Source organism: Accipiter gentilis, chromosome 6 (genome assembly GCF_929443795.1).
Source record: "Accipiter gentilis chromosome 6, bAccGen1.1, whole genome shotgun sequence".
Classification (NCBI taxonomy): Eukaryota; Metazoa; Chordata; class Aves; order Accipitriformes; family Accipitridae; genus Astur; species Astur gentilis.
In genome coordinates, this window is record NC_064885.1 from 9,640,336 (window position 1) to 9,665,389 (window position 25,054).

The 25,054-nt window shown below is 45.1% G+C and overlaps 1 protein-coding gene across 1 annotated transcript in view; it reads right to left on the bottom strand.

The window, feature by feature from the left end:
* Nucleotides 1–2,812: 2,812 nt before the first annotated feature.
* MYBBP1A (MYB binding protein 1a) overlaps nucleotides 2,813–25,054 on the bottom strand; it is a 63,423-nt gene continuing 41,181 nt past the window's right edge. Inside the window, exons 25-28 of the mRNA XM_049801969.1 lie at nucleotides 19,099–19,212; nucleotides 6,715–6,816; nucleotides 5,436–5,560; nucleotides 2,813–3,461 (exon numbers count right to left, since the gene is read on the bottom strand). Of these exons, the coding sequence (XP_049657926.1) occupies nucleotides 2,933–3,461; nucleotides 5,436–5,560; nucleotides 6,715–6,816; nucleotides 19,099–19,212 (870 nt within the window). The 3' untranslated portion in view covers nucleotides 2,813–2,932. The remainder of the gene's footprint in view (nucleotides 3,462–5,435; nucleotides 5,561–6,714; nucleotides 6,817–19,098; nucleotides 19,213–25,054) is intronic.

Consider the following 25,054-nt stretch of genomic DNA (forward strand, 5'->3'; position numbering starts at 1 on the left):
ATTGCATCTCTGAGCCTGCATGTGATGGAGAGCTCAACTGGTCCTCAAAACAACCCAGCATGCTCTATGGAGCAGAAACAACCCCAGCTGAGGGGGTGGAAAACACTCGTAAACAAGGTTTCACCCCAAAAGGCTCACAGGGCCAGAAGCCCCTGTTGTGAGGCCACAATACCTGCTCTGCCCATCACCTGCCAGGCCCAGGAGCAGGCTCACGTTCCCGCAGAAGAGTGAGGTGGCATCATCCAAACTGGAGAGCCAGTGCGGCACGGCCCCAGCACTGCTCCAGGCTCCTCGAGGCCCTGGTGACTTTAGCACCAGGCTCAGCTCCCACAACAGAAATCAAGCTGCTGCCCTGCTGCACATCTGAAGAGACAGCCCAGTGGGCTCTAAGGCTGTCTTCCCACTCCCAACAAACCCATGTACCTGTGTACTTGCCTTGCTTCCCACCCACCACATCTGCATGTCGTTTCTCCTCTAGTTCTGCAAGGGCAGTGGTACAAAGTCCCAGGATGCGCTACTTACAGGCACAGAAAGAAGGAAAGAAATCTTTAGTGAAGACAGTGTTCAGATTTGAAACCCCTGCTCCCCTTCAGAGCACCTCCGGATCATGAAACACGGATGGCCCTGACCTGCTGGCCTCTTGTATGCTGCATTTGCATAATACACGAAAAGTCATCACTCAGGAGACATCTGGAGGGGCTTATCTGGGATTGAGGTTTTAACAAGGCAATGAGCCAGCTTTCAGCATTAAATAGCAGAAGAAAGGCACCATCCCCAGTGCCAACAGTCCCCTTTGAAGCAAAGGCACCCTTTTTCTTGGAGACAATATTGGCAATAATAACTGCCAACACCTTCTGACTGGGAATAAAGACTTGCAGCTCTTCTGCAGGCTGCAACAGCAGCTCTTCCAGTCAAGGCCCTACAACAACCTTCAGATTAGTAAGCGTCTTGGGAGAAAAGGTCCAGCAGGACAAGTCCAGCCCTAAATTGCCCAGACAAGCGCGGGAGCACCACACGGAGATGCAAGCACCGGCCTTCACAGAAAGTCTGATCTGTATTGTCCTGGCACGTACCTGCAGCCTAAGCCTCCATCCTGCTCGGGGACCAGCAGCTTCTGCAAAACCTGCTGAGGCTGGAGGCCAACAGTTAGCAAGTGTGAGTAAAAGGAGAGCTTCCCTTCACACACTAAGGGACCTTGGAAACCTTGCAGAGCTCCCCTTCACCTCCTGCCCCCATTTGTGCCCCTCCCTGAAGGGTGCTTGACTTGCAGAGCCCAGCTCCGCTCCACCTCCTCATCCAGGACACAAAAGGGCTGTGTCCTCCAAGGCAACAACTAAGCGTTCTCTTAGTCCCTGAGTGCAAGAGGAAGCCAGTTGTGAAGGCAGAAAGCGAAAGGCTGGGAAAGGAAGGACATTCTCCACTGAACCCTGCCAGCAGGTGGGCACAGTAACTCCAGCCCTCACCTGCTGCTAACAGGAGCCAGCGCACTCCTTAAGATGCGCGGCAGACCTTGCAGGATCACTGCTGTGACATGGAAATGAGAAGAGGGCTGCACCTACCCAGGGGTCTGCAAATGAATGTGTCTGCATTACTGCCAACAGCTGTCTCCTAGGGAGTTTTATGCCATTTGAGAAAAGAATCACTGCAAAAGCAGATAAATAGCCATGGGCAAACACAGCCCTTTGCAGCTCTTCTCTCACTCCTTCCAAAAGCAACATGACATTTCCAGTGCCCTTATCTGTGTCTGGTGGTACAGACCTACCTATGGGACGAGAGCCGAAGGCACAGCAGAAACAACCCTGCTCCAGGGCCCTTCACTCTGCCAGCAACCGCCTGCTTCCGACAGGAGCCAGCACCAAACTCCTCTGGAGGAAGGAGAGCACTTGGGCCTTCATGGGGACTGCTCCCTCAGATGCTGGGAGAGGAGTCAGGGCCAGCCACCTACGCACACCTTCCAGCCTCCAGGAGCAAGGTGGTCAGCGGATGGGAGTGAGGAAAGGAGGGAGGAGGCTTTAGAGGCAACTACATCATGAGTAGGGTTTCAAACACTTTGAGACTCAGCTCCCAGCAAGAACCAGGTACCGAACACACTGGAGAACCTGGTCCTGGCGCTCTCCAAAGGGGCGATGGCATTTTGGCCTTCAGGAGCCTGGGGATAAATAAGCAGATGCGATTCCATGCCGTCACCTTCACAGACTGCTGTAAGCCTGCTGGTAACAGGTGCCTTGCATGGCTGCACAGAGCCTGCTGGCCTGGCAGACTAGCAAATCAATCAACTATTTCAACTGTTTCACTCTTTTATTGATGTCCCTGTGCTATCACAGGGGCCATCACCCCTCCTGCACCCAGCAGCAAAATGGCAAGAAAGCTAGATTACAGTAGTTACTGATGACACCCGAGTGGCCAAATTGGATATACTTGACCCCAGAACATGCATGTGCAAGCCCATTTAACCCCAGGCATTTAAGAGACAGCATCTCCCAGACTGGAAAAGCTATGAGTACTGCTGGGCCTGGGCAAGACAGAAGTGTGCCTTTAGGCATTACCTCTGAACCTCCCACAGGTCTTGACTGCACGACTTGGCAGTGCCAGCACACCTACCGCAATTCACCAAGAAATCCAAACAAGCCTCTCACTTCTACCTTGGGAAATCGTGGAGACAGGAGTCTGTGCTCCCAAACACAGGCTGTTTGGCATTGCCACAGAAGAGAGAGTGGGCATCTACCAGAGCCTGGAAGGTATGTGACCTCCTGAAGCTCCCTGTACCCTGTGCTGAACCCTCCACATTGAGTCAGACCCCCAGCTTTAGAGCTCAGCATCATGGAAGGTTTATTTAAAGTAATGGAGGACATAAAAACTATAGTTATAAAAGATATTAAAACAGTCCTCTGAGCCATGCTAGCCATGTCAGGCCTGGGTGAGTCCATGGAGTTTACTCCTGTGGTGCTGTAGTTTTTTTCTCTTTTCTTTTCTTCTTGGCTTTGCCCTGCTTCTGCTGGTTGGCTTTGCCCTGCTTCTGCTGGGTCTCCTGGCTGACACTCCCCTTGGTTTTCTTGGCAGATGGAACCTGCTCGGCTTCACTGCCTACATCACCTTTTCTTTTTCTCTTCATATTCTTCTTCTTCTTCTTGTCAGCCACAGCATCTCCTCCATTAACAGCTTCCTCCCCACTGCCCGCCACTGGCACTCCATTCTCCCTGACCCCTTTGTTCCGATTCTTGAGTTTGCTGCTACCGGGCACAAGGCCTTTTTTCTGCTTGGGGGTTTCTGTTCCCAGGAGCTGCTCCTCTGGGGCTGCTGGTTCTCCATCTTCACTAGCTACTGGTGCTACCCCATTCTCCTCGATGCCTTTCTTGCGATTCTTGCGTTTCTTGGTCTCTGGCAGGAAGCCTTTCTTCTTCCGCTTAAGTGACTCTGCTTCTTGCACAGGCTTATTGGCTGTCTTCTCTTTCTTGGGCTTCCTGCAGAGAGAATGCCAAAAATCAAGAGCAACTTACTTTAGAGCCAGAGAGCAGTGTGACCCATGAAGAAGCACAAGGTGCAGGAAGCACAGGCATGCTGCAAGGATGAGCGTTATCCCTGGAGCTGGTCCTCAGTCTGCACAGGGACTGGTTAAATGAACAGTGGGAGCCAGACCAGGACTGAAGAAGGCACACGGAGACTTGAGGAAGAATCCCCATTCCACAGACCAGATAACACTGTACTTACCACCTTCTCAAGCACACCTGCTTGCAGCCCCATGCAAGGTTACTGAGACACGGTCTGTCCAAGGTGACAGCCCCAGCAAGACCTTCACTGTGCTAACAATCCCAAGAGGTCTTCCAGCAAGAATCCCCAACAGCCCATTCCAGTCTCATCTAGGCAGCATTTGTATGCATGCAAGACAGCCACTGCTGCTGCTGTTCTCTCACAGAGTCCATCAGCAACTTCACCACCACCCCGTCTATGCTGCTCTGCACCAGCTCAGTCCCCAGAGAGGAGTTCTGAAAAGGAGCCAGGCTCCAATTCCATGGCCTGGTTTTCAATGTGAAGCTTTCTGGAGAGTTTTTCAAACTGTGTCTCTTCAGGGTGGAAAAACACTATCCTGACAACCTGATGTTAGCACTTGCCTCTCAGCACTTCACCAGGATCCTGTGCACAAACCACACCTGCCATAGGCTTGTTCCAACTTACCTGCACAAAGATCTCTGCGTGTCACAGCAAGATGGCACCAACAGTGACGGCAGGCTGCAGCCCTGAACCCCAATCCCTTCCTCAGACAGCATGCACAAGCTCAGCGTTTCCTACCTTAGCAATCACCCTCCCAGCTGCAGTGTCTAGTAGCTCCTAAACCAGGACTTATCCTTGTGCCAGCCCTGGCAGTCCGATGCCAAGGGACCTGTGTGCGACTGGAAAAGGGTCTGGGGTTGTGTCACAGAGCTGGGTGAGGCCACTATGCCCTGCCAGCCTGTTCAAGACATTAGAAGGGGCCACAACAACAGCTTCAGCTGCCTTGTATGATTCCTCCCTGCCTGTGAGCCCTCTCACAGTGAGCCACATGTAAGCATTTCCCTCAGAGCCTCTTGCAGGGCTGAGATACCACAGACCAGGCCACCCACACACTGGGACCGCAGCTTTCAGCCATGAGCAGAGCACCCAGCATTTCCTAATGCTGTGTGTCTCACTAAATACTGCCAGCAGGAAGGGGAAACAAAAGTTCTTATTGCAAGCTATTGATAGAAAAGAGGGAAAGATCCTACGGGTTTTTTTGCCCTGGGGCAAAAGTCAAATCCAGCTGCCATTTTACACAGGAGCACTAAAACATAAACATTAAATGCTCCCCAGCTTTCAGAGCTGCAAGGCAACCACTCCAAGCATCAGCTGGGGATCCAAACACTACGGAACCCCAAAATCACCAGAGAGGACTGAAGGTCCTGGCATGTACTCTCTGGTATCCAGTCACTTCCCAGTACAACTATTCCAGAACTACTTATTCCCTCCAGCCTCACATTGGCAGAATCAATCCATAGTGATGTGGTAGGAGCTTAGTGACTCATCCTAGCCTAGAAATTCCTCTGCAACTTTGGTGATGGCTCTTAAGCCAGGCCACCACTTGGGACCGCTGACAGCAGGCACTGTATCCTTGGGTGATAAACTCTTATCTCTACTGGCAAGATGCCATCAGATATCAGACATGCCTTACAATCCTCTCCCATCAAGGACCAATCCTAAGCACGTAAGCACCTGGAACAATGAGCCTAGCATTGTTCCAAACAAGCAAAACAACAAGTGTTTCAACCTCACCAACCCAGGAGCTCCACTGAACTCGAACTCTAGCCTGAGCTCAGTGCCTTGACTTCCTTTCTGTTCTTACTTCCCCACATCAATGAAGACAAGTAGGACAGGCAGTCAGTCCTCCAGGCAAGCCAAGAAGCCAGAGTGCCAAGCATACATACGTGTAATTCAGCCAGCGCATGACATTCCAGTAGAGAGAGTCAAGACGTGCTGAATTCCCGATGCCTTCTGGCTGGTTCAGAGCTACCAGCACTTTGTCCAACTCCGTCAACTTCACACGCAGCTTCTGCAAGAGGCAAGTACAAACAGGCAATCCGCAGAGTGAATGGAGAAGTGGCACTCACAGCAGCAGGGCAGAGGCCATCCTTGAGATAAGACTATGGCAGGAATAACCAATCCTGCCTGGCTTCTCCAAGCCACTGCCCTGAGCCCATTTGCAACACCACTTCAATTTGAGGGCAAAAATTGGCAAGTCACACCATGCCATCAGGTACAGGGTTTGCTTGAAAATGGTCTCTAGCATGAGAGGCATGAGTCTAACAGCTAGAATTGTACTGGCATAAAAGGGACTGAAAGGTCCTTTGGTCCTCTTTCCTTTTCAGTTCATGGCTGGGAGCAGGGGGAAGACAACACATGACTGTATAACTATCTGAAAGAAAAGCAGCAGCATTTTCAGCCTAGTTTCTAAAGGACGCAATCATTCTGCCTCTGGCTGCCTCTATGGCTTCCATAACCCACCGGATAATTTCAGTAAAACCAGACAGAATGGGGCGTCTCAAAGGCTATTCAGTTCCTACAAGAGCCTTGGAAATAATCTCTCTCCTCCACCCACTTTCCTATTAGGTCTTCACAAAGAAACAGGCTGTGGTGTGAGCTCAGTGCTTATCAGTAGGAAACTGGGCTTCAGCAATTCTGCTGCTCGTGGTATTTTGCTCCAGTAAACAAGACCATGTTGGAGACTTATTTTGTCACCTACAGAAATTCTTCTCATGTTCAAAAAAGCCATTTTTCATTATGGAAAACAAAGCCCAGAACAAAACTTCACTCTTGCTCGTAAAGCTTGAGAGTAAGGCTCAGTTTCTGGAAATTAAGATCTCTGGAGTTCAGTGGAGAGGACAAAGCAATCATCTGGGACAAAACTCAACTTGCCCTCACTGTATCCCAAGCCATATTTCTGCTGATAAGAAAGAAGATGCCACATGTGTTTGCAGAACACTGCACAAATCCTTCAACAAGTGCTTGGAGATCAGCTTACAAGAGCTATGGATCACTCCTTCAGACATGAGGGCTTTTCTGTCCTCAAATCCAGCTAGGCATTCCCTCCAGGGGTACCTTCAGTAAGAAATGAGGTGGGATGTAGTGATGGAGCAGTCACAAGGTATAAGAGGCCTTGGAGGGATTCAGAACAGCCATTTGCCACACATCAGGTCACATACTCACCTGCTCCGTCACAGTTTTGAGGAGGATGTTCAACAGCTCCAAGCTCTTGGCAACTTTCTCTTTATCAGCCTTCACAATACACTTGCCAACCATTTTCAGACCCTGCAAATTAAATGGGGAGATGGAGAAGAAACACGCATTAAATAGGAAAACAAATCACTCTTCTCAGGAGAAAGCAGAAAATGAGTAATAATCAGCAGGATTAACCTGTCACCAAAATAACTCTGGAACACAAAACCCACCGAACTCTGGAAATGCTCAGAAGGGTACATGGTGGAAGCTGCTGATGCCCGGGTTAATTAAGAAACAACTGGACAAAATAAGACCAAGCATACCACAAAGGCACAACCCTGCTGCTCTCCCTAGTTTCTAAGCTAAAGCACAACTGGAGACACGTTGCTGCCTCCTGGAGAATAAGAGGAAAGACAATATCCGCCCCTGCCCTGGAAAGGCCAGGAGGCTGCCAGACAACAAACTCACCTGAGGGACAACAGTTACTCAGCTGCAGAAGCCAGGATTTACATGTAAAGCGCTAATGCAAAAACCATTAACATGCCCAGGAAATCCCAGTTTCCAGCACTAGTACAGGGCTTGTCAATCAAGCTTAAATTCACTCAAATGACCGAGAAAAAAAAAATTCTCATCTCTCTGTGTTCCCTTTATGTGCTGCAGGGTTTCTGAGACACTGAAAGGTCTGGCTTAGAGGAAAATAACTCCAAAGATAGGCCAAGTTATTTACAAGTGGAGAAGGGCAGAAAACAGCCATAAAAAGGCAGCTGGATCAAAGAGGCAGCCCAATGGCTCAGGGGTACTGATCCTCTGCCTGCAGCTGGTCCCTGCAGCCCCACTTACATGGTAGTTTTCTTCCGCACTCTATTTCTGTGTGGACGCACACACCACAGCAAGCCCCACAGCTTGCGTGGATTACACTAATATGAGATAGGATTTGCAGGGACAAGCTTATTGTAGACAGTGACGTGCCCCATCACAGCCTGTTTCTCTAGAGAAGGCTGCACTTGTGGCCAAGCCTGCCTTTGCTTTGGAATTGGACCACGTCAACCCTGCCAACGGGCAAGGGCCACCCCAGGCTCAGCATCCTTGGTTCCTCAGGCAACTCGCATCGCCAATAAGTCACTGCACCAAACCTGTGCCCAGCAGTGGAAGGTCATAGTTCTCCAGTAGATGCAATTTCTCCTATTAGACCATCTGTTGCTTTTGCTCCATTCAGACTAGAAGTAATTTTAAGGACTCTGAGCAAACTATTTTCCATCTATATCAGCATAAAGCTGGCAAATAAAGTAAAAATCCTCACAGACACTCAGAGAAGCAAGAAATTTATTCCCCAAAGCAAGCTCTTTCAATAATGATGCCCACAACAGAAAAATAATGATGGCCAGCAAGAGTATAAGGAACAGTTTTAGCAGAAAAAGCGGGGAGACGAGATAACATATCGGCAGGAATGGCAGCTTTCAAGCAGAATTATTTACTATCTGTACAGGACTCTACACCATCCGAGTGTCTTTTTCAAATAATAAAGATACAGTTATTTGCTGACCTGGGTGGTCCACTCAAGCCCTGTATTAGAAAGCCACCACGTTCTGCTTGCTGGAATTCATGCTGCAACTTCATCTGACTATCAATAACTTGCTAATTACTCCCTCCTGATACAGATAGATGCACTGCAACTCTATTCCAGAGCTGTCATGAACCTACAAGGTCATACAATTCAGCAGCTCTAAAAGCTCTAAAGTCTCTCAGGTAAAATGAGAAACAAATGTAGGGGGTGTGATTAAAAAAAAGAAAAAAAAAGGAAAAAAAAACTTCACAAGTAAGATATAACACCCCATGGGCCATGCACACTCCATTTATTAGGCTTACCACAACTATTAATAATAATAAATAATAAGCATCATCAAATCAATAATGAAAACAAAACAGCCTGGTTTGCATAAAAATTCTCTTCACAATTTGAAGAACAAGATATTGCCAGGCTAACAGTCATTACTTGTGGTTAAACTAGCTTTCAGAGAGGCTATTAAGTTGAGATCCCTGTTTTGCTAAGTTGCATACAAGTTCACAGTGCAAGAAAATCACTATGGATTGTCAGCTCTTCAGGACAAGAGGGATAAGGGCAGTACTGTGAGAAGGAGCCACAGTAAAGTTAACTGTCATTTCATCTTTTTAATATACAAACATTTTGGAATTAAGAAGGTGTTAAAAATAAATTGCATCTTCTCTTCACTGTAAATGAGTGATGTAGATGACTGCATTTAAATTGTGCTGGCCTGACTCCCTTCTTGCTGCCACCCCTACCTCCCAGCATTGCCCCGACGCTTTGAAGGGTTTGAAACAAATCCTACTGAAGTCAACAGAAAAGTCCTATAGCTCTGAACAACACCCTGAGGGGCTGATTTTCAGCAGTCTGCAAACAGTTTTGGTTTGGGAAACTGGAACCTGCATCTAGTTTGGGGTGCCCAACCAAATTCATGCAGACCTGTAGAATAAAAAGGGTGGCTTGCCCAGCTGGAGATGGAAAGTATCACTGGTCTAGCAACATCAGTGCTGTAAGACTAAGCATCTATATTAAAAGCAGTGTTTTGCATGGGTCTAGAAACACAAGCACAGTTCCATCAACATAAATAGCCAGAAGCAATCCAGTACAATTTAAGTGCTCTGCAAACAAATAACTCCCTACTGAAATGGATCACTTTTAAACAGCTCTCAAAGACAAGGAAGGAACAAGGAAGAGGGTGGGGGTGGGTGGAGAAGCCAAAGGAGCAGTAAAGAAGCAGCAGATGCGCACAATTTTCTCTTGTCCAGAAGCAGAATGGATTGGCTTTAAGGAAGCTGGCTTCAGATAAAGTCTGAATATCTCTCAATACATGTCTTTGTGGTTTTGTGCTCTTTGAAGTAAATTTCTTTTATACCCTTTGTAGCAGAAGGGAAAGGGCAAGCACCTCTTTATGTGGTATGGTTGAGACAGTCAAGCCTCCGTAAAGACTCGAGTCCAATTCCTGCTCAGCTCAGTGTCACTTATTATCCTGATCTCACCACCGCTGTCTCAGAGTACTTCCCCATTACACATTACATGAGATGGTCTCTTCCGTCACGCATTGCTTTGCTCTTTTCCTCCCATAGCAGGGAGTGTAAACAGTGAAGCATTTGCTTCCATAGGATTTGTGTTAGCATGCAACATCAATACAAACATGCTGCACTCTGGTTACATAAAAGAAGCTGACTTTGGAGTGGGGCTGCTAGCAAGCCTTGGGGAACTGCTCCCAGGGAATGAAAACCCAAGTCTCTTCAATGGGAACTGGGTCCAAACCTCAAAAGCAGCTTTCCCAAGTATTTGTTGTAACTTCTTACTACATAAGGTACCGACCATTGTCTGCATGTTGTGGGTTTGCACAGCAGGTTGCTTTGGTCTGCTCCCTCACTCAGCTATCTAAAAGATGAAATTAGCACTGCCACTCCAATTGCATAGGTGTCCTGGTTTCAGCTAGGATAGAGTTAATTTTCTTTCTAGTAGCTGGTATAGTGTTATGTTTTGGATTTAATATGAGAAGAATGTTGACAACACACTGATGTTTCCCATTGTTGCTAAGCAGTGTTTATAGTAAGTCAAGGATTTTTCAGCTTCTCATGCCCAGCCAGCAAGAAGGCTGGAGGGGCACAAGAAGTTGGGAGGGGACACAGCCAGGACAGCTGACCCAAACTGGCCAAAGGGGTATTCCATACCATGCGACATCACGTCTAGTATATAAACTGGGGGGAGATAGCCAGGGGGGCGGGTCGCTGCTCAAGAACTAACTGGGCATCGGTCAGCGAGTGGTGAGCCATTCCATTGTGCATCACTTGTTTTGTATATTCCAATTCTTTTATTATTATTATTATTGTTATTCTATTATTATTATCATTATTATTATCTTCCTTTCTGTCCTATTAAACTGTCTTTATCTCAACCCATGAGTTTTACTTTTTTTTTTTATTCTCTCCCCCATCCCACTGGGGAGGGGGGTGGAGTGAGCAAGCAGCTGCGTGGTGCTTAGTTGCTGGCTGGGGTTAAACCATGACAGTCAGTCAAACATTTTACAGGCCTACCATGATTTCATTTGGGGAATGCATAAAATATAATCATAAAATTAAAGCAAAAGCTATTATGTAACAGATGGCAAACTGCAACACATGGCAAATGTGCCTTAAAAAGAAAAGGAGTATTGCAGTCATCTGCAGCATCCTTAGGAGAGCCTCAAACACTGATTAGATCACAAAGGACTTGCACAAGGTTGGCAAGTATCTCCATTTTACATAGCATGACTGAGGCACAAAGCAGGGGTTTTGCTTCCAGCTATGCTACAGGTCAGTGGTGGTGGGTTAAGGGAAAACCCAGAAGAACTTGACTAACCACCTGTTCTGTGATTCAACTGCCATGTGCTGTTCTCAGAGGTATCAAACTCCCCCTGCCCTCTGAAAGCATTACCAACCTAAGAGTCACATAACCCAATCACTCAATACTAAAAGCAGAGAGACCACGTGTCTTATACGCAACAGCTACACTTGCATCACTTGCTGATAATGTTGTTTTTCTCCCATTTTCTGCTTCTCTTACTCTGCCCCTTCAGTAACGGCCAGTCCCACTTTACAGGGAATCTCAGTTCCAGTTACAGCTCAGTAATACCTGTGATGTTTAATCATGCCTGTACATCTGAGCTGTCAGCAGATCTGGGCAGGTCATTTTCCGAAAGGAAAAAATATGGAGGCAGTTTTCACAGCTGGAACTCCCATCTCATCTCAAGCCAATACAGCAATACAGTTCCTGCCTCACCCTACATGGATTCAGCTGGCAGAGATGGTATTGTCTAGTTATGTCAAACATGCTGCTTCTAAAAGCCTCTGACTGCTTCTGGTGTAGGGCACTCCTGGATCCAAAGTTCTCTGCTTCTAGGATTTCTACAAGGAGAACAGCACACCCCCAGCATCTTACCAATCAGTGGGTTTTTGTCTTATATTTCTAATTCCTGTATCACACATGGAGGTATCCCAGCTACTGCGGGATCCAACCTTTGTTCCATCTATCACTGCACTTCACAGCATTCCTTCATCTTCACAAAGTATAAAACAAGTTTGTTAGAGCACAGGAGGTGAATACCTGCAGTAATTCAGTCATACAAGTAGGAAAGAGGGCTGGCAGCTAGTTAACCACACAGCTTCGTGCCTCAGTTCCCCACACAGGATTTCAGTCTAAGCCCAAGACTCCCCTGTAACCTAGCACACAGCAAAAAGTAGTGCATGTGCCTCTAGGGCCAAAGTCAGCATCCCAGCCACTGCTCAGCTTTCCATGCAGGGGAGATGGCAATATACTGTTATATAGAGCCAGGCAATGTTTCTGAAAGTCTCCATGTTCACACCCAACTGCAATCTCAGCTTGCCTGCACCTCTGCCCCTTTCACAGGCACCACAGTGGGGGACACACTTAGCCCAGACGTACAAGACACAGCAGTATCTCAAGAGTGCAGAGGAGTGTTCTGCTACCAAGAGACGAGCACATTTCCTAGCTGGAAGTTTGAACACCATTTAATATTTATGCATTCCCAGCACATCCTTCAGCCTATTTCATTGTTCAAAACAAACAGCCCTTCCCCTCCATGGGATCAGCCTGACAGATCATCACTGCTCCCTGAGCTGGAGAAGCCCGGCCAACCTGCATTCTTTCTGCACGCTGCGCTATCTCCATCCTTTCCCCTCCTCCCCCATAACAGACCTGACGCTGATGGATAAATGTGCAGATTCATGGCTGAATACAGTGCCAAGTGCCTTCTGCAAAACACATACCTCCACCCACTCTGCACGACCTTACACCCCCTGGCACAGCCCAAGGTTGCTAAGGTAAACTCTCTTCTCCAGCAGCAAATAGTTCAGCAAAATTTCCACCCTACTGAACGTCCACAGTCATGACAAGAAAGCGCTTGAGATCTGATCTCAGTATGCTTACTGCTTTCACACTGACTGTGAAAGCTAAAGCTCTGCCCTAGCTCCATGCTGCATGCAGGGTCCCAGAGCAAAGACACAACCTGGCATTTTGCTGCTGTTGTGGCTTGGGTCCCTATGGTGGAGTCACACCCAGAGGGGCCACAGCAAGTGGGTTTGGGGCCCTACAGGCACATGCCCATTGTCTGAGCCAAAGCACAAGATTTCCCATGTCAACATACAGGTAAGCTGAGAGGTTTGGGAGGGGCACAGCCTTCCTCTGCTATTTAGAGGCTAATGACAAACTGACAGCCAAATTAAGTATTTTAGTATTCTGTACGCTCATAGCTCCTGTTATTATCCAATATAAGCACCTCGCCTCACCTGTAATTACTCTCACATTTCTTCTGAGAGGTAAGAGGTAAGTCAGCATCATTCCCTGCATTTCACAGAGACTCAGAGAGGCCAAGTAACATGACTGAGTCACACAGACCATGACAGAGCCAGGAATCAACTCTGAGCTTCCCAAAACCCAGACAAGCCACCCCCAAATACTTCCTTTTGTGACAATATTCACTATAAAACAGAAGAACCCAAGCTAGAACTTAGGGCTACATCATGGAAGACAAAGAAGGGAGGAGGGAAGAGTATGCCTCTTCACATTAGTTTCCATCCATCCACAGAACCAGATCCATTTCCAACTCCACGTACACAAGGTACACAAGCACACAAGGAGAGGTTCTCACACCACCCATCTGAACAGCACAGCAGCTGCTGCCTAGAGCACTTAAAAGAGGAAAAAAAAGCACTGACTGTCCCTTCTCACTTTGTTCTCTCACTAAGTTTCTGAAGACTGAAAGTATAAATGTTCAAAACTTTTCTTCCTTGCCTCTTTAGCAGAAACAAGTCATCAAGAAATGCTCACAAAGGGAAGGGAACCACCAAGTTTCTGCTTGTCCCTGACCGAGAGACAGAGGGAAGGTAGGGAACTAAGCAGACCCACATGCTGAAGGGTATAACTAAAGGGCTTTCTTTGCAATGTTTATTTTGGCTGTTATTAGAGGAAAGAGCCCAAAAATCCAGAAGCCATTCTCACAGAAAATGTCAATGCTTTCCCAAGTTTAATGATCTGATTTTTTTTTTCCATAGACCATATGAAAATGTAGCAGGGAAAAAGCATACAGGACAGCTGAGGGAACAGAAGAGAATGAACTGTCCACAGAGACATCCAGTATTCTGAAAGCATGTCAAAGATATCAGTTAAATCACTACTGGCCTCATTTTACAAGCTAAGAGGCTGAGAAAGGGCAATGAATTAAGAATTTATAAAGACAGACAGATAAAAGTTCAGGCAATCTTCAAGAAAAAAACTGAAGAATGGCTTTTTTAGAGATCTGATGAAGTCACTGTTAATAATTTATCTCCCTACAAATTAAGACACCGATAATCAAATGTGATGCCCTTCAGAAATGAAGGGCATGTCTACACTGGAAGGCTATATAGTATATTCCTCTCTCCCCCACACATTCTGAGTGGCTCCAGCTAGTTATTTTAAATCCCTAGCTGAACAACACAATAGCAACAAAACCCTCTAATGCCATAGAATAAAAGTCTTCAGAGAGCATACAGTAACTTTCCAATTATATGAGTCTTGGAAAAGAGGTCTTGGGTTATCTATATCATCCCTTGCACAGGCCATGTAATCCCCTGTCTGTCTATATTCATGCCTTTCTACAGAAACACAGTTGCCTGCCCAGTCCAAGTCTATGTAACCACCTAAGTGGAAGGAGGAATCACGTGTCTCATTAGGATTAGGTGTATATTTATCTGAAAGTCTCCAATACTGGTGACCTGGAGTGCTTTGGTCTTGCACTAAACTTGGGTATTAGTTTCTGTGAGCAATTTTTACATGCCAGGATGCCTTGATCCCATTTTGGTTTCAAATAGTCAACCTGAACGCTATCTGCTCTGTCTGTCCCTTACAACATTGACAAAACAAGAAAAGGAAAAAATAGTAGTAAAGTTGGGCCCTTCCTATGATGTACTTACTGAAGAAGACAAACAAAGGAATCCCTCAGGAAACTGCTGCATACAAGCCAGAGAAAGCAGTTTTAACAACAGTTTTCTGAGGCTGTTTTGTTTTGAAGTTGCTCAGCCATGAAAATATACATTTTCTGGAATACTCCTCAAAATCCTTTCCCACTTCCCCCTGACTTTCACAGCGTAACTGGGAGTTTCAGCATAAGTTGGGAGTTACACAAAGCACCTCAGTTCGGGAGGGCAAGCCAGTCCCTGGGAAAGGGATGACATAAAAAGGTAGTGAAACTATGTATTCAGATCCTGGAGCTTCCTGCCCCAAATCTGTCAGTGAGTTACTAAAATATTGGCAGGGCTTCAAGATCACTCTAAAGCCAAGACAGCAATTTTGTAACATATCAGAAGGAAACCAGAAATATATCTAACAACAGGAACAAACACCAAAATGTGCCTGCAATGACAACTGGGAGAGCTGAAAGACCAAATTGAGAGGGGCTTGACAGAGTCAAAAAGACAGTGTGTGTGAGCCCTAGCAGCAACCCCACAGAGATCCCTCACCAAAACTGCACGACAGTGCCCTGCATGAAATGGGGAACTTGGCCCTTTCTGGTCTGCCGCTAGCCTCATTGCATGACTCCAGGCAGCCTGAACTCACAGCAGCCAGCATCCTCCCTAGATAACATGGGGACAGAGGTTGCTATCCAACACACTGGGCTGTTCTGAAGCTAAGTTAAGAAACAGTCAGATTGTCCATGCACAAGAAGGGTCTCTGGGATGTCTCAGGAGAGCCAAATTTGATTATTGGCTCAGCTCCCAGCCAGGCGTGTCACCTGTAAAACAGGGTGAACAACTTTAATAAACTAAATACATTAGCTCCTGGGTTTCTGCAAAATACTTTCTTCATTACATCAACTCCTCACTGGTTTGAATCTCACTTGTAAAGCACTTTGAGGCCTACCGATAAAAGAACAAAGCTTTCGAAGAGGAAGAAGTCTCTGTCAGATGCTCTAGCATCTCAGGTGAGCTTTGTCATTTACAACATGAAGCAACTCTATTTCTTTATACTGTAAACACAACCAAGTCGTCTGGACTCCCAACATTAGAATAAACTTGAACAACTGTAGCAAGGCTCTCCTTTCTGTAAAGTAACTATTTAGGACTTGGGAGGCCAAAATTGTGCCAGAGCTATTCCTCTGCTTCCTCACCTTTGCAGTCCCAGGGCTTGTGGACAAGGCTTTCTGCCCAGGTGACCCACCAGAAGAAGCCAAGAGCACCAACAGCAAGCAGGGCTCTCACAAGAACAAGTCAACTCCAAAGTACCCGCTAGGATATCAAGACATCCCTCACTGAAAGTAAGGAGATGGCAAATATGAATCCTTCATGACTGTGATCTATGTTTCATAAACATGCGTAAACATTTTGGGAACAAATAAGGTCAAGTCAGCTTATGTAAGCACAAGAGCCATTGCCTCGCAGCAGCCAGAGCTGCTATTTCAGGAAGCTGTCTCTTCATTTAAAGTTCCTGGCCATTGATTGTCCCTCATCTGCCTCTTAGTTTTACAGGCATAATTCAATGATATCCAAGACTGCAGTTTTCTCACATTGCTTCTTTGCCAGTTCCAGCACACATCACTGCCTGAAACCATCCCAGGCTCCCTGCTCCTCACCAAATGATCTGCAGGTACGCAACTAAGGCAAGACAGGATGAGAAAGCAGGCACCAGGAGATAGCATCCTACCCTCTCTCACAGCCTGACACCTGCAATGGCAATCCTGCAGTTCAACAGCTACCAGCCCCATAGCTGCAAATGTGACCAAGGACACAGAGCATAGCAAAGTCTTCAGGTGACAGCTTCCTTGTGAACAATATCACTGCTTGAATTACAAGTGCACATCAGTATAGTCAGTTAAAGAGTTGGCCCTCTCAGGTTATTTCAGACTTCTCCCTGGGTCAAAGAAAGGTATAAATTCTGCATTATCTTTTTTTCCTCTTAAAACAGCTATTTGTGAGGGATGGTGGCAGTAATGGCCAATGACAGCAGATACCTACTAGAGGTAGGGCAATAAAACTTCATCATTTTCCACAGCATCATGAATTACAGCTCTCAGTCCAGGTTCTCACGGGTAAGTACTCACATGCCAACATCTACCTGCTTACATACCCAACTCCAAAATCATGGCCGACCTGGAACGGCCCACCAAAACAAGTCTCAAATGAAAAGGGACAAGACTGAGCTGCAGGAGAAACTCACAGTTCTGCAAATGCCCTCCCTACCCTCCAGCTAAGCAGAGGCAGGTGTGGACATCAGCAACAGAAAGGGCTATCGTTTAGCCCAAGCCTGACACAGCCCACCCACCCCATAATTTCAACATCAAGCCCGTAACTTCCACCCAACCTGCAGCTTCTCTTTCAGTCAAGCACACAATCTCCACCTGGTGTTTCAGAACTAATGAACTCTTCAGCAAGTTATTTTAATGGTGGATTGCTCTCTTTGACAAATACATACTTTCTACAAATAATAAATTTGCTCAGTTTCCAGCCTCTGACTTCTGCTACACAGGATTTTTTACGATTTCCAAAAAAGACCAGTCATGATATGAGTATTGTTCTACTACACTATAAAGCCACTGCATGTTTTTACAGCTATTACTCAGATAAGTGAGCATTTCTGCACCACCAAAAAGACACAGAAAAACTTTTGCAGCTTTGGAAAGTTTTGCAGCACAAGTGTCAGCCTTTGGCTATGAATCAAAACTGCTATATGGAATATAAAATCCTTGATCACTCCTAATTACAGCAACATTTAAAGACGTGCAGTTGCCCCAGCTCCAAGGAGCCATACCAGCACTGTGTTAGTGCTAAGGGGGAGCAGGAGGAAGGGAAACAAAACCCAATACATACACATCCACCAACAGAGCACTCTGTAAAAATGTTATGTCAGTGCTTTTCAGGCCAAAAAGAGAACCAGCACCTATACGCCACTGCCAGTTAATAGCATGGGAGGCCTCCTGCCCACAGGGTATACCTTGGACAGCCCAAACAAACTGACAACATTTCCCAGGAATTTTTCTTTAAACACAGATGACCACAGAAATGAGAAGCACTGAGGAAGCTTTGGTAGCAAAGCTCATTAAAATACTGGATGGGTTGCAAGTTGCTAAACTTTCCCTGACAAGAACAACATAAAGGCATTGTAAATGTTTGTGGTTTCCCAGTGAATCACCGAGTCCTGCAGGTATTCAGCTGCTAGAGAGAAACATGGAGATGACCAGGTTGGAAGGAGTGGCATGTTTTAGGTAGCTGGAAAACAAAATCATACCTAACTCCACCCATTGGATTCCTGATGTAACCATTAAATAAAAGGTATTTAATGAAACACATGATTACCTGCTTCCTCAAGAATTATAAACAGCACCTCTGAACTCCTTGATTTAAACTTTCTTAGATTTTGTCCCTCCTTGACAAGAGAAAACAGAGCTGATAATTCTGTTCCAATATGGTAAATTACAGAATGCACTAAATTACCATTTAACCAGCATTTAAAGAGGTAAGTAAAGAATGAAAGCTACACTTAGGAAGAGGTCAATACTACAGTTACATAGGAACACCAAAGACTAGAATGTCCCATGTCATCAAGTTTAGTCACCACATCATAACATTAACTTGGCTGCTTGGTTCCCCCCACGTCAATCCACAAGAATATAACTGAATGTCATTTTCTTCTTCAGTCTCCTGTCCCACAGATCAGCTCCTACATAATAGCTGCACCCAAAAACTGTCTTCAGGTACAATCCGCACTTGCCACTGAATCAGAGGCCCTGCAATTTCTGTCACTATTTTTTCTGTACAAATTGTTTTCCAATGTATTATAAGGCTTCCCTGATAAACAGTATTAGCAAGGGAGTCTGGTCCGGAAGGCCTGCAAAGCACCAAGATTCAGAAGTCTAGTGCACCTCAGCTCTATCTCTTTGGCCCTGAAGTTCATTAAAGTACAGAAATTCCATAACATTTTCTGAAATGAAGTAAATGTTCATGATAATTTTCAGTTCAAAACTCATGTTTTAAAAGCACCTTAAATTGAACTGTATGAGTGTATTCCCTAAAACTTGAGATCTGTCTCTTGGATTCATACACAGGCACCGCTGAGCTGTACCAGGCACATTTCTTGTACTCTATGAAAATACATCTAAACAGCGGTGTTACAAGAATGCTGTAATCCTGGTGGACACTACCAAGACTTGGTGCAAGCAGGCAAAACCCCTCTAAGATCAGTTAAGCTAAGCACAGCTGCAGACTCCAGCTCTGAGAACGAGCACCACACTAGTCAAAGCAGCACCCATTAAGTGCTATCTGTACATTTAACATGTTGAAGCTTGTTACCTCTGTCACTTGGCTGATGCTTTCCCTGATCAATTCCTCCCACTCCTCCTCTGTCATGGAGAGCTTCAGTTCACGAAGTAGCAGAACCTTCTGGAGAAGCAAACACGCCTGGGCCTGAAAGAGAAAGGGAAGAGATGTGAAACTCCGCACTCTCTAGGGAAGGTGTTAGCAATGCAAATATCCTGCTGAAGCAAACACCTAAGCACAACATCCAGAGAATGCCATGTTACAGATGCTGCATATCCTCACCAACCTGTATGTTGCTCTGTTAGAAAACATTCTCTAGATCCTAACAGTCATTTCTCAGGAGACAGGGTGGTGGGTTTTGTTGAATACTCATATTTAAAAGAGAAGGTCAAAGGGGAGGGGAAGGATCATGCCACTTCTAGATTTAGGCATTAATATCCAAAATACGCTTTAATAGCTGTTCTGAGTACATCACTTTCAGTCTCCAAAAGTCTTCAGGCAGCCCTTTGCATGACTGTCCCCTTTACCGTGCCCTGATGAATGCAGTAGGCACAAATAAACAAAAATAAAAGCTGGCAGGTTAGCAAATGCTTCATTTCAAAGGAACCCTAGATGGAAACTGCTGTTCAGAGCAGCACTCAGCTTTGCCCTGGAGTCAAACTTGCTCATCAAGCCTCTACCTTAAAGCAGCAATGAAAAGGAATAACCACTAGAAAACCAACAGTAATCTGCAATCTTCCTACAAGTCCTTTTCTATTCCAGATTCCTTTTTTAAGGCTTTCTTAGGTGCAAGAAAAAGGCAGCAATAGACAAAAGCAAATGATAGAAATGCACAAAATATACTAACGAGGATTAGTGCAAATAGTATAGAGGATTTAAAGGGAAATTTTTTGTAGCAACAGGGAGTTAGTGAGCAAATTCTACCCGCACATAAAGAAAAAAATGTTGCCTCTAGCTGCCATCACACAGACCAAAACAGAATGCAGGTATAAATATTAAAAATCATTGGGAACTACATCAAGAGTTAATCTTGTCCAAAGAAAGCAAGGGTTGCCATTTTTAAATTGCACATTTCTGTAGGGTGGGTTCAGCTGCAAACAACAGAGCAGACTTTGTAAAACTCCTTGTCAAAGACACCATTGAGATCAAAAGTCTAAGAGGCCTCAGGAAAAAATTCAGCCTGGTGATAACTCAACCTGGCCTCCAGATACCCCTTGGGTCCAAAGGAAGCAACCTGGAAAACATGTAGCAGGAGGCTAAAAACTAGCCATATGGTACCCACACTTCTACTGGAGCATTTTAAGGGAACTATTTACTGAAGAATTCAAAGTGAGGGAAGAGAAGAAATCCCTAGATCTCCTGAGAGCAGTAAGACCATCCAAAGTTGTAGGTAGTCAAACAGAACACCTCATGAGCTCGAGGAGGTCTGTGTTTCCTATACAACACACTCGAGGCTTCTGGGAGGGACAGGACACTGAACACAGGTCCCCCATCAGATAATTCCAGCACTCGTATTTGTGTTACAACAGAGTAATGTCACACATCTACATAAGCTTACCTTCAGTTTGCACCAGTATGGCTGACAAAGAGAATTATCCAAATAGAGTGACCTTTCACTCACAAACAGAAATTCTGTTCTTGACTCAAGGGAGAAAATACAGGAGGGAATCTACGAGACTACATCAAAAGATTTATGTTGATTTAATGAGAGAGCGCACCCTAATGCCATATTTGAGGCAGGCAAGCTTACATATTCCTTGTAATTATGGGGAAGGCTGTGTCTTACAGAACAAATTATGGCATGTCTGCATGCATGTACCAAATGTAGTGGAAAGTCACTTCAGTGCAATTACAAAGAGAACGTGACCCTCACAGTAGATGAAAGGCCATAATTCATTCTGAAAGGCTCAGGCATTGTCATAAACCTCAAGGCACCGTCTCCTCTTTGACAATTACAAAAGCACTCATACTGCACGTGGGTGCACAGCACAGAGAAGGGTCCTGTTAAGCTATCTTGATAGTACCTCAGGACTACGCATTTACTCAAGAGGCAAACAGAGGACCAGAGGCAACAGTGATAAGGGCCTGCTCGGGAATCATACCAGTCAGCAGTGGGTGGGAGAACTGCAAGTCAACGAGGAAAGAACTGGAAAGAAATCAAATCCATCCAAAGGAACAGGGAGTTCTGGAGACCCGAGACTCAAATGCTGGACTGACAGAACAGACCCTGAATGGGACCTAGTCCTCAGTAAGCACCAAGCTTGAAAATTATTTTAAAAGAAAGGAAAAAAACCCACTGAACATTTCCTTCTGTGTGTCATAAATTAGGAACTGAGAACACCCAGTTATCTGAGAATCCTGGCTGGTGCTATCACTCTTTAATAATTTTGTCACACTCATAGCTTTCACGCCTCCAGCCTGTATATTAGATTCAAGCAAAGAGAAAATGTTTTGAATTCCACATAATTAAAATATTGCTATTGCTGTGCTCAACACAATCCTATGTTTCCTGATTGTTTTTTAACTCTATGATAATTTAGTACTAAGCATGAACAACTTTTCTCATTTGAAAGAATAAAAATAAAATGAAAGATTTACTTGCAGGTTGAAATAAAATTTGGCTTAAGAACATTTCAGTCAGAGAGCAAACGTGACACTAATAACTACAAGGTCCTCAGTGCCCAGTACCATGCTATCCTATAGTTTAAGGTTATGATATTCATCACAGAGTCAGTGACTCTTGTATTCCTAGAGCTAGGAATTCCTAGAGCTAGTTATTAACACGTAGCTCTCATATAGCCTATTTTTCCAGAGCAAACTGCATAGTTAAATAGCGAAAGTTAAACCACAGGGAGAGGAACTGATGTCAGTGGAGTCAGCCAGAAAAATCAGGGGCAGAACCAAAACTAAAACCCAGTTCTTCAATCCCAGTCCAAGGGTAAACCCAGTAAGAAACAGCACTTCTCACTCCTCCTGCTGAGGCTGTCCCATCTCAGCAAGTTCAAACCAAAACTGGAGTGGCACCAAGTTTCTTCTTCAGAAAGAGGTGCAACCATCACACCTCGCTCACAGCATCTATCAGCATGTGAAAAAGGATCCTGGATGACATCAGAAGATTGCTTAACAAGTAAATGTATCAGAGAAAACTATCTAGCAACCAGGACCAGAATGCTGCCACGTCACCTTGGAAAGTAACAGTTTTCAGCAATGGCTTTTCAGCCACAAATTCATCTGTCAGGGCTGAGAAATATCATACTGGAATTTCATACTGGAAAACTGTTACTGGAAAGTAACAGTTTTCAGCAATGGCTTTTCAGCCACAAATTCATCTGTCAGGGCTGAGAAATATCATACTGGAATTTCACTGGAAGGGAGTGAAACAGCTCCCCATGGAATAGTCCCTGGCAGGATTTGCAAAAAGGATTTTAAACACTTAAAGAGGAATCACTGTCATGACCTCCAGGAGCTTCTCCAGGTAACATATGCTTTATCACGTAACATAAGAAGGGCTAAGAGTATGAGCACTTTGCAAAAGTAAGGAAAGATCCAAAGTGAGTCAGATCTCTAGGAACCATTTCCTTGAGGTCACAAAGGAACAGCTGAATCTTTGCAGTTCATTTTCCTTGTTTTATTTTCTCAAATAAATGGACACAATGCAGCTGAAAGTAGACATATTAGAGGTGTGAACATCTATGCATTTGGAAGCGAATGTTCATCTCCCTCTCGCACCTGCTTTAGAGGGCTAGTCAGAGTTTCCAGATACCACAAGCCATCTTACTTGCCCATCTTGACATCTCACACCAGCTTGATATTTGGGAGCCCAGACACATGATGTTTTTTATGAAAACAGCCTCAAAAAAAATGAGGCTGCTCAGAGGATTTTTCAAGCCATCTCCTGGAATGAGGCTCTTCCCATTGCTATAGCCACTTCTGAAAACACACAACACTACCATTTGGTGGTGCTCCTATGGCAATACTAGTAATCCGCAAAGATCCTTTAGAAATAAAAAACAGTCACAAAATCTACCTATTTTCTCTTCTGTGAAACAGCGGTTCTAGCGTGTCTGCGCATGCATGCAAGAAAATACATGTGCAAGAAAATTACATGAATGGAAGCATGCAAGATGTTTTCATTCACACACATTTAAAAAACACACAAAGCAGCATTTTTACAAGATTGCTCTCAAAGATGCAAGTCCTCTCCTTGCTGAGCAATAGAAAAAAGCAAACTTCCCCAATACACGCATTGCATGTCTGATTGCTGTTTACTTTCTTACAGCCTCCTCAGAAGCAGTTGGGACCTGCTCACTAGAGGAGGCACTGACCTTACGCAAACAACCAATTCCTACCTCCTCACCAAGACTTTTGAAGTACAAGGCCACACACAGAACACCTTAGGAGGAGCCAAGCCACCCCAGCTAGTTCAACTCCTTTGCATCAGAACATGATCAACGCCCATGATTTCTCAGTCCATCATTTACTCTTAACATGTTCACGATTTGTCTTTTATACATGATACAGGGACCAGCTGCATGTTTTACCATCACATCACAGACCAGCAGCAATTCGAAGTTTGGAAAGTACTGCCACAAAATTCAGCATAGACCCAGAGCTCAACAACTACCCAGTTCTGTCCCTCTCCCTCCTGCCCTCCCCAGCATCACTGGTATTTTGAAATGTCTTACAAGCATTTGGCAATTTTGGAAGCTGCCAGAACAATACTGTTTCCAAGTATATCATAGAGGATTCTCTGCATTTTCTCAGTGCCAAGTCAAGCCTGCTGTGTTCATGACAGCCCTTTGAGAGAGCCAAGTATTATCAACAGTCCATAAATGGACAAAAATAGCAGAAGACCCAAAAGTCCCAGCTACCAAACTCCAATCCAGTTCAGAAGAGAAAGCTGTCATCCCCCCATATGCACAATCTCTGAAATGAGAATGTGTGAGAATAGTTACAAGCAGTTGACAGCCACATTAGAGCTTTTTAATTAAGGGTGGAGGAGAATGCTACAACCCATCCTGTGCCCTAGGAGCCATCCAGTTGCCTGATCGAAACATTTTCTCCTTAATGTCAGTTTTCAAAAAGAAAGACCATAAAATAGTACGAAAATAAATACAAGTGAAGTCTATTCAAGCAAGGATAGTGGATACATACATACACTCCCACATGCATCTATCAAGCATATGACTAAATGAGGCAGAAACGCTCATTATCAGTCCATGTGGGAGAAGAGAACAAACTATAACTAACTGCAGTGCTGACCCTGTGATTTTCTGCCAGCTTTGTTTATTAGTTTCTTATCTACAATGATTACGCAAAATGCCATTCAGTATAAACGGTCAAGGTTTCTTTCTGAAATAGTAAACATGCTCACTGCAGTAACCGAGGTGTGCTGGTAATTCCCAGAAGTGTTCACCTACCTTATTTAGATGCTAAAAAGGAATGCAAGCTGGCAGGTTGCTGGATTATACAACCTACCTTTACCCTTTGCAGTAAAAGACAAGACATGCAGCCTGACTATTTAAAATGGCAAGCAATGGATTAACCCCTACCAATTCAGCCACTGTCTTCTTATTGAAAGCAAATATCTAGCAGAGGCATAGTAGCCATGTAGGTCAGAACAGCAGCTCTGCCCAGTCACCATCCAGGTGACTCACCACAAGGTGAGCTGGATGGAGGGGAACAGATCAAGATGTCTTTCAATCACTGCAGTTGTGAAAGAGAAAAGCCAAAACCAAACAAGCCTTTGCAATGATGTATAGATTCTGTTTGCAATGTTGAAGAGATGAAGGCGTGACCTAAATTCAGCATTGGTTTTCAAACAAAAGCGCATTGTTAATAGGAAGACACTTGTTTCTAACGAGAAAAGAAATGTTTTTCTCAGTCCCAAGTGTTTTAGGACGCTGGCTGGAAGTGGCTTTGCAAGCAAGTGAAAAAAAGATACCACACAGACGCACTCCCATGAGAAAAGACACTGAAATCAGCAGTC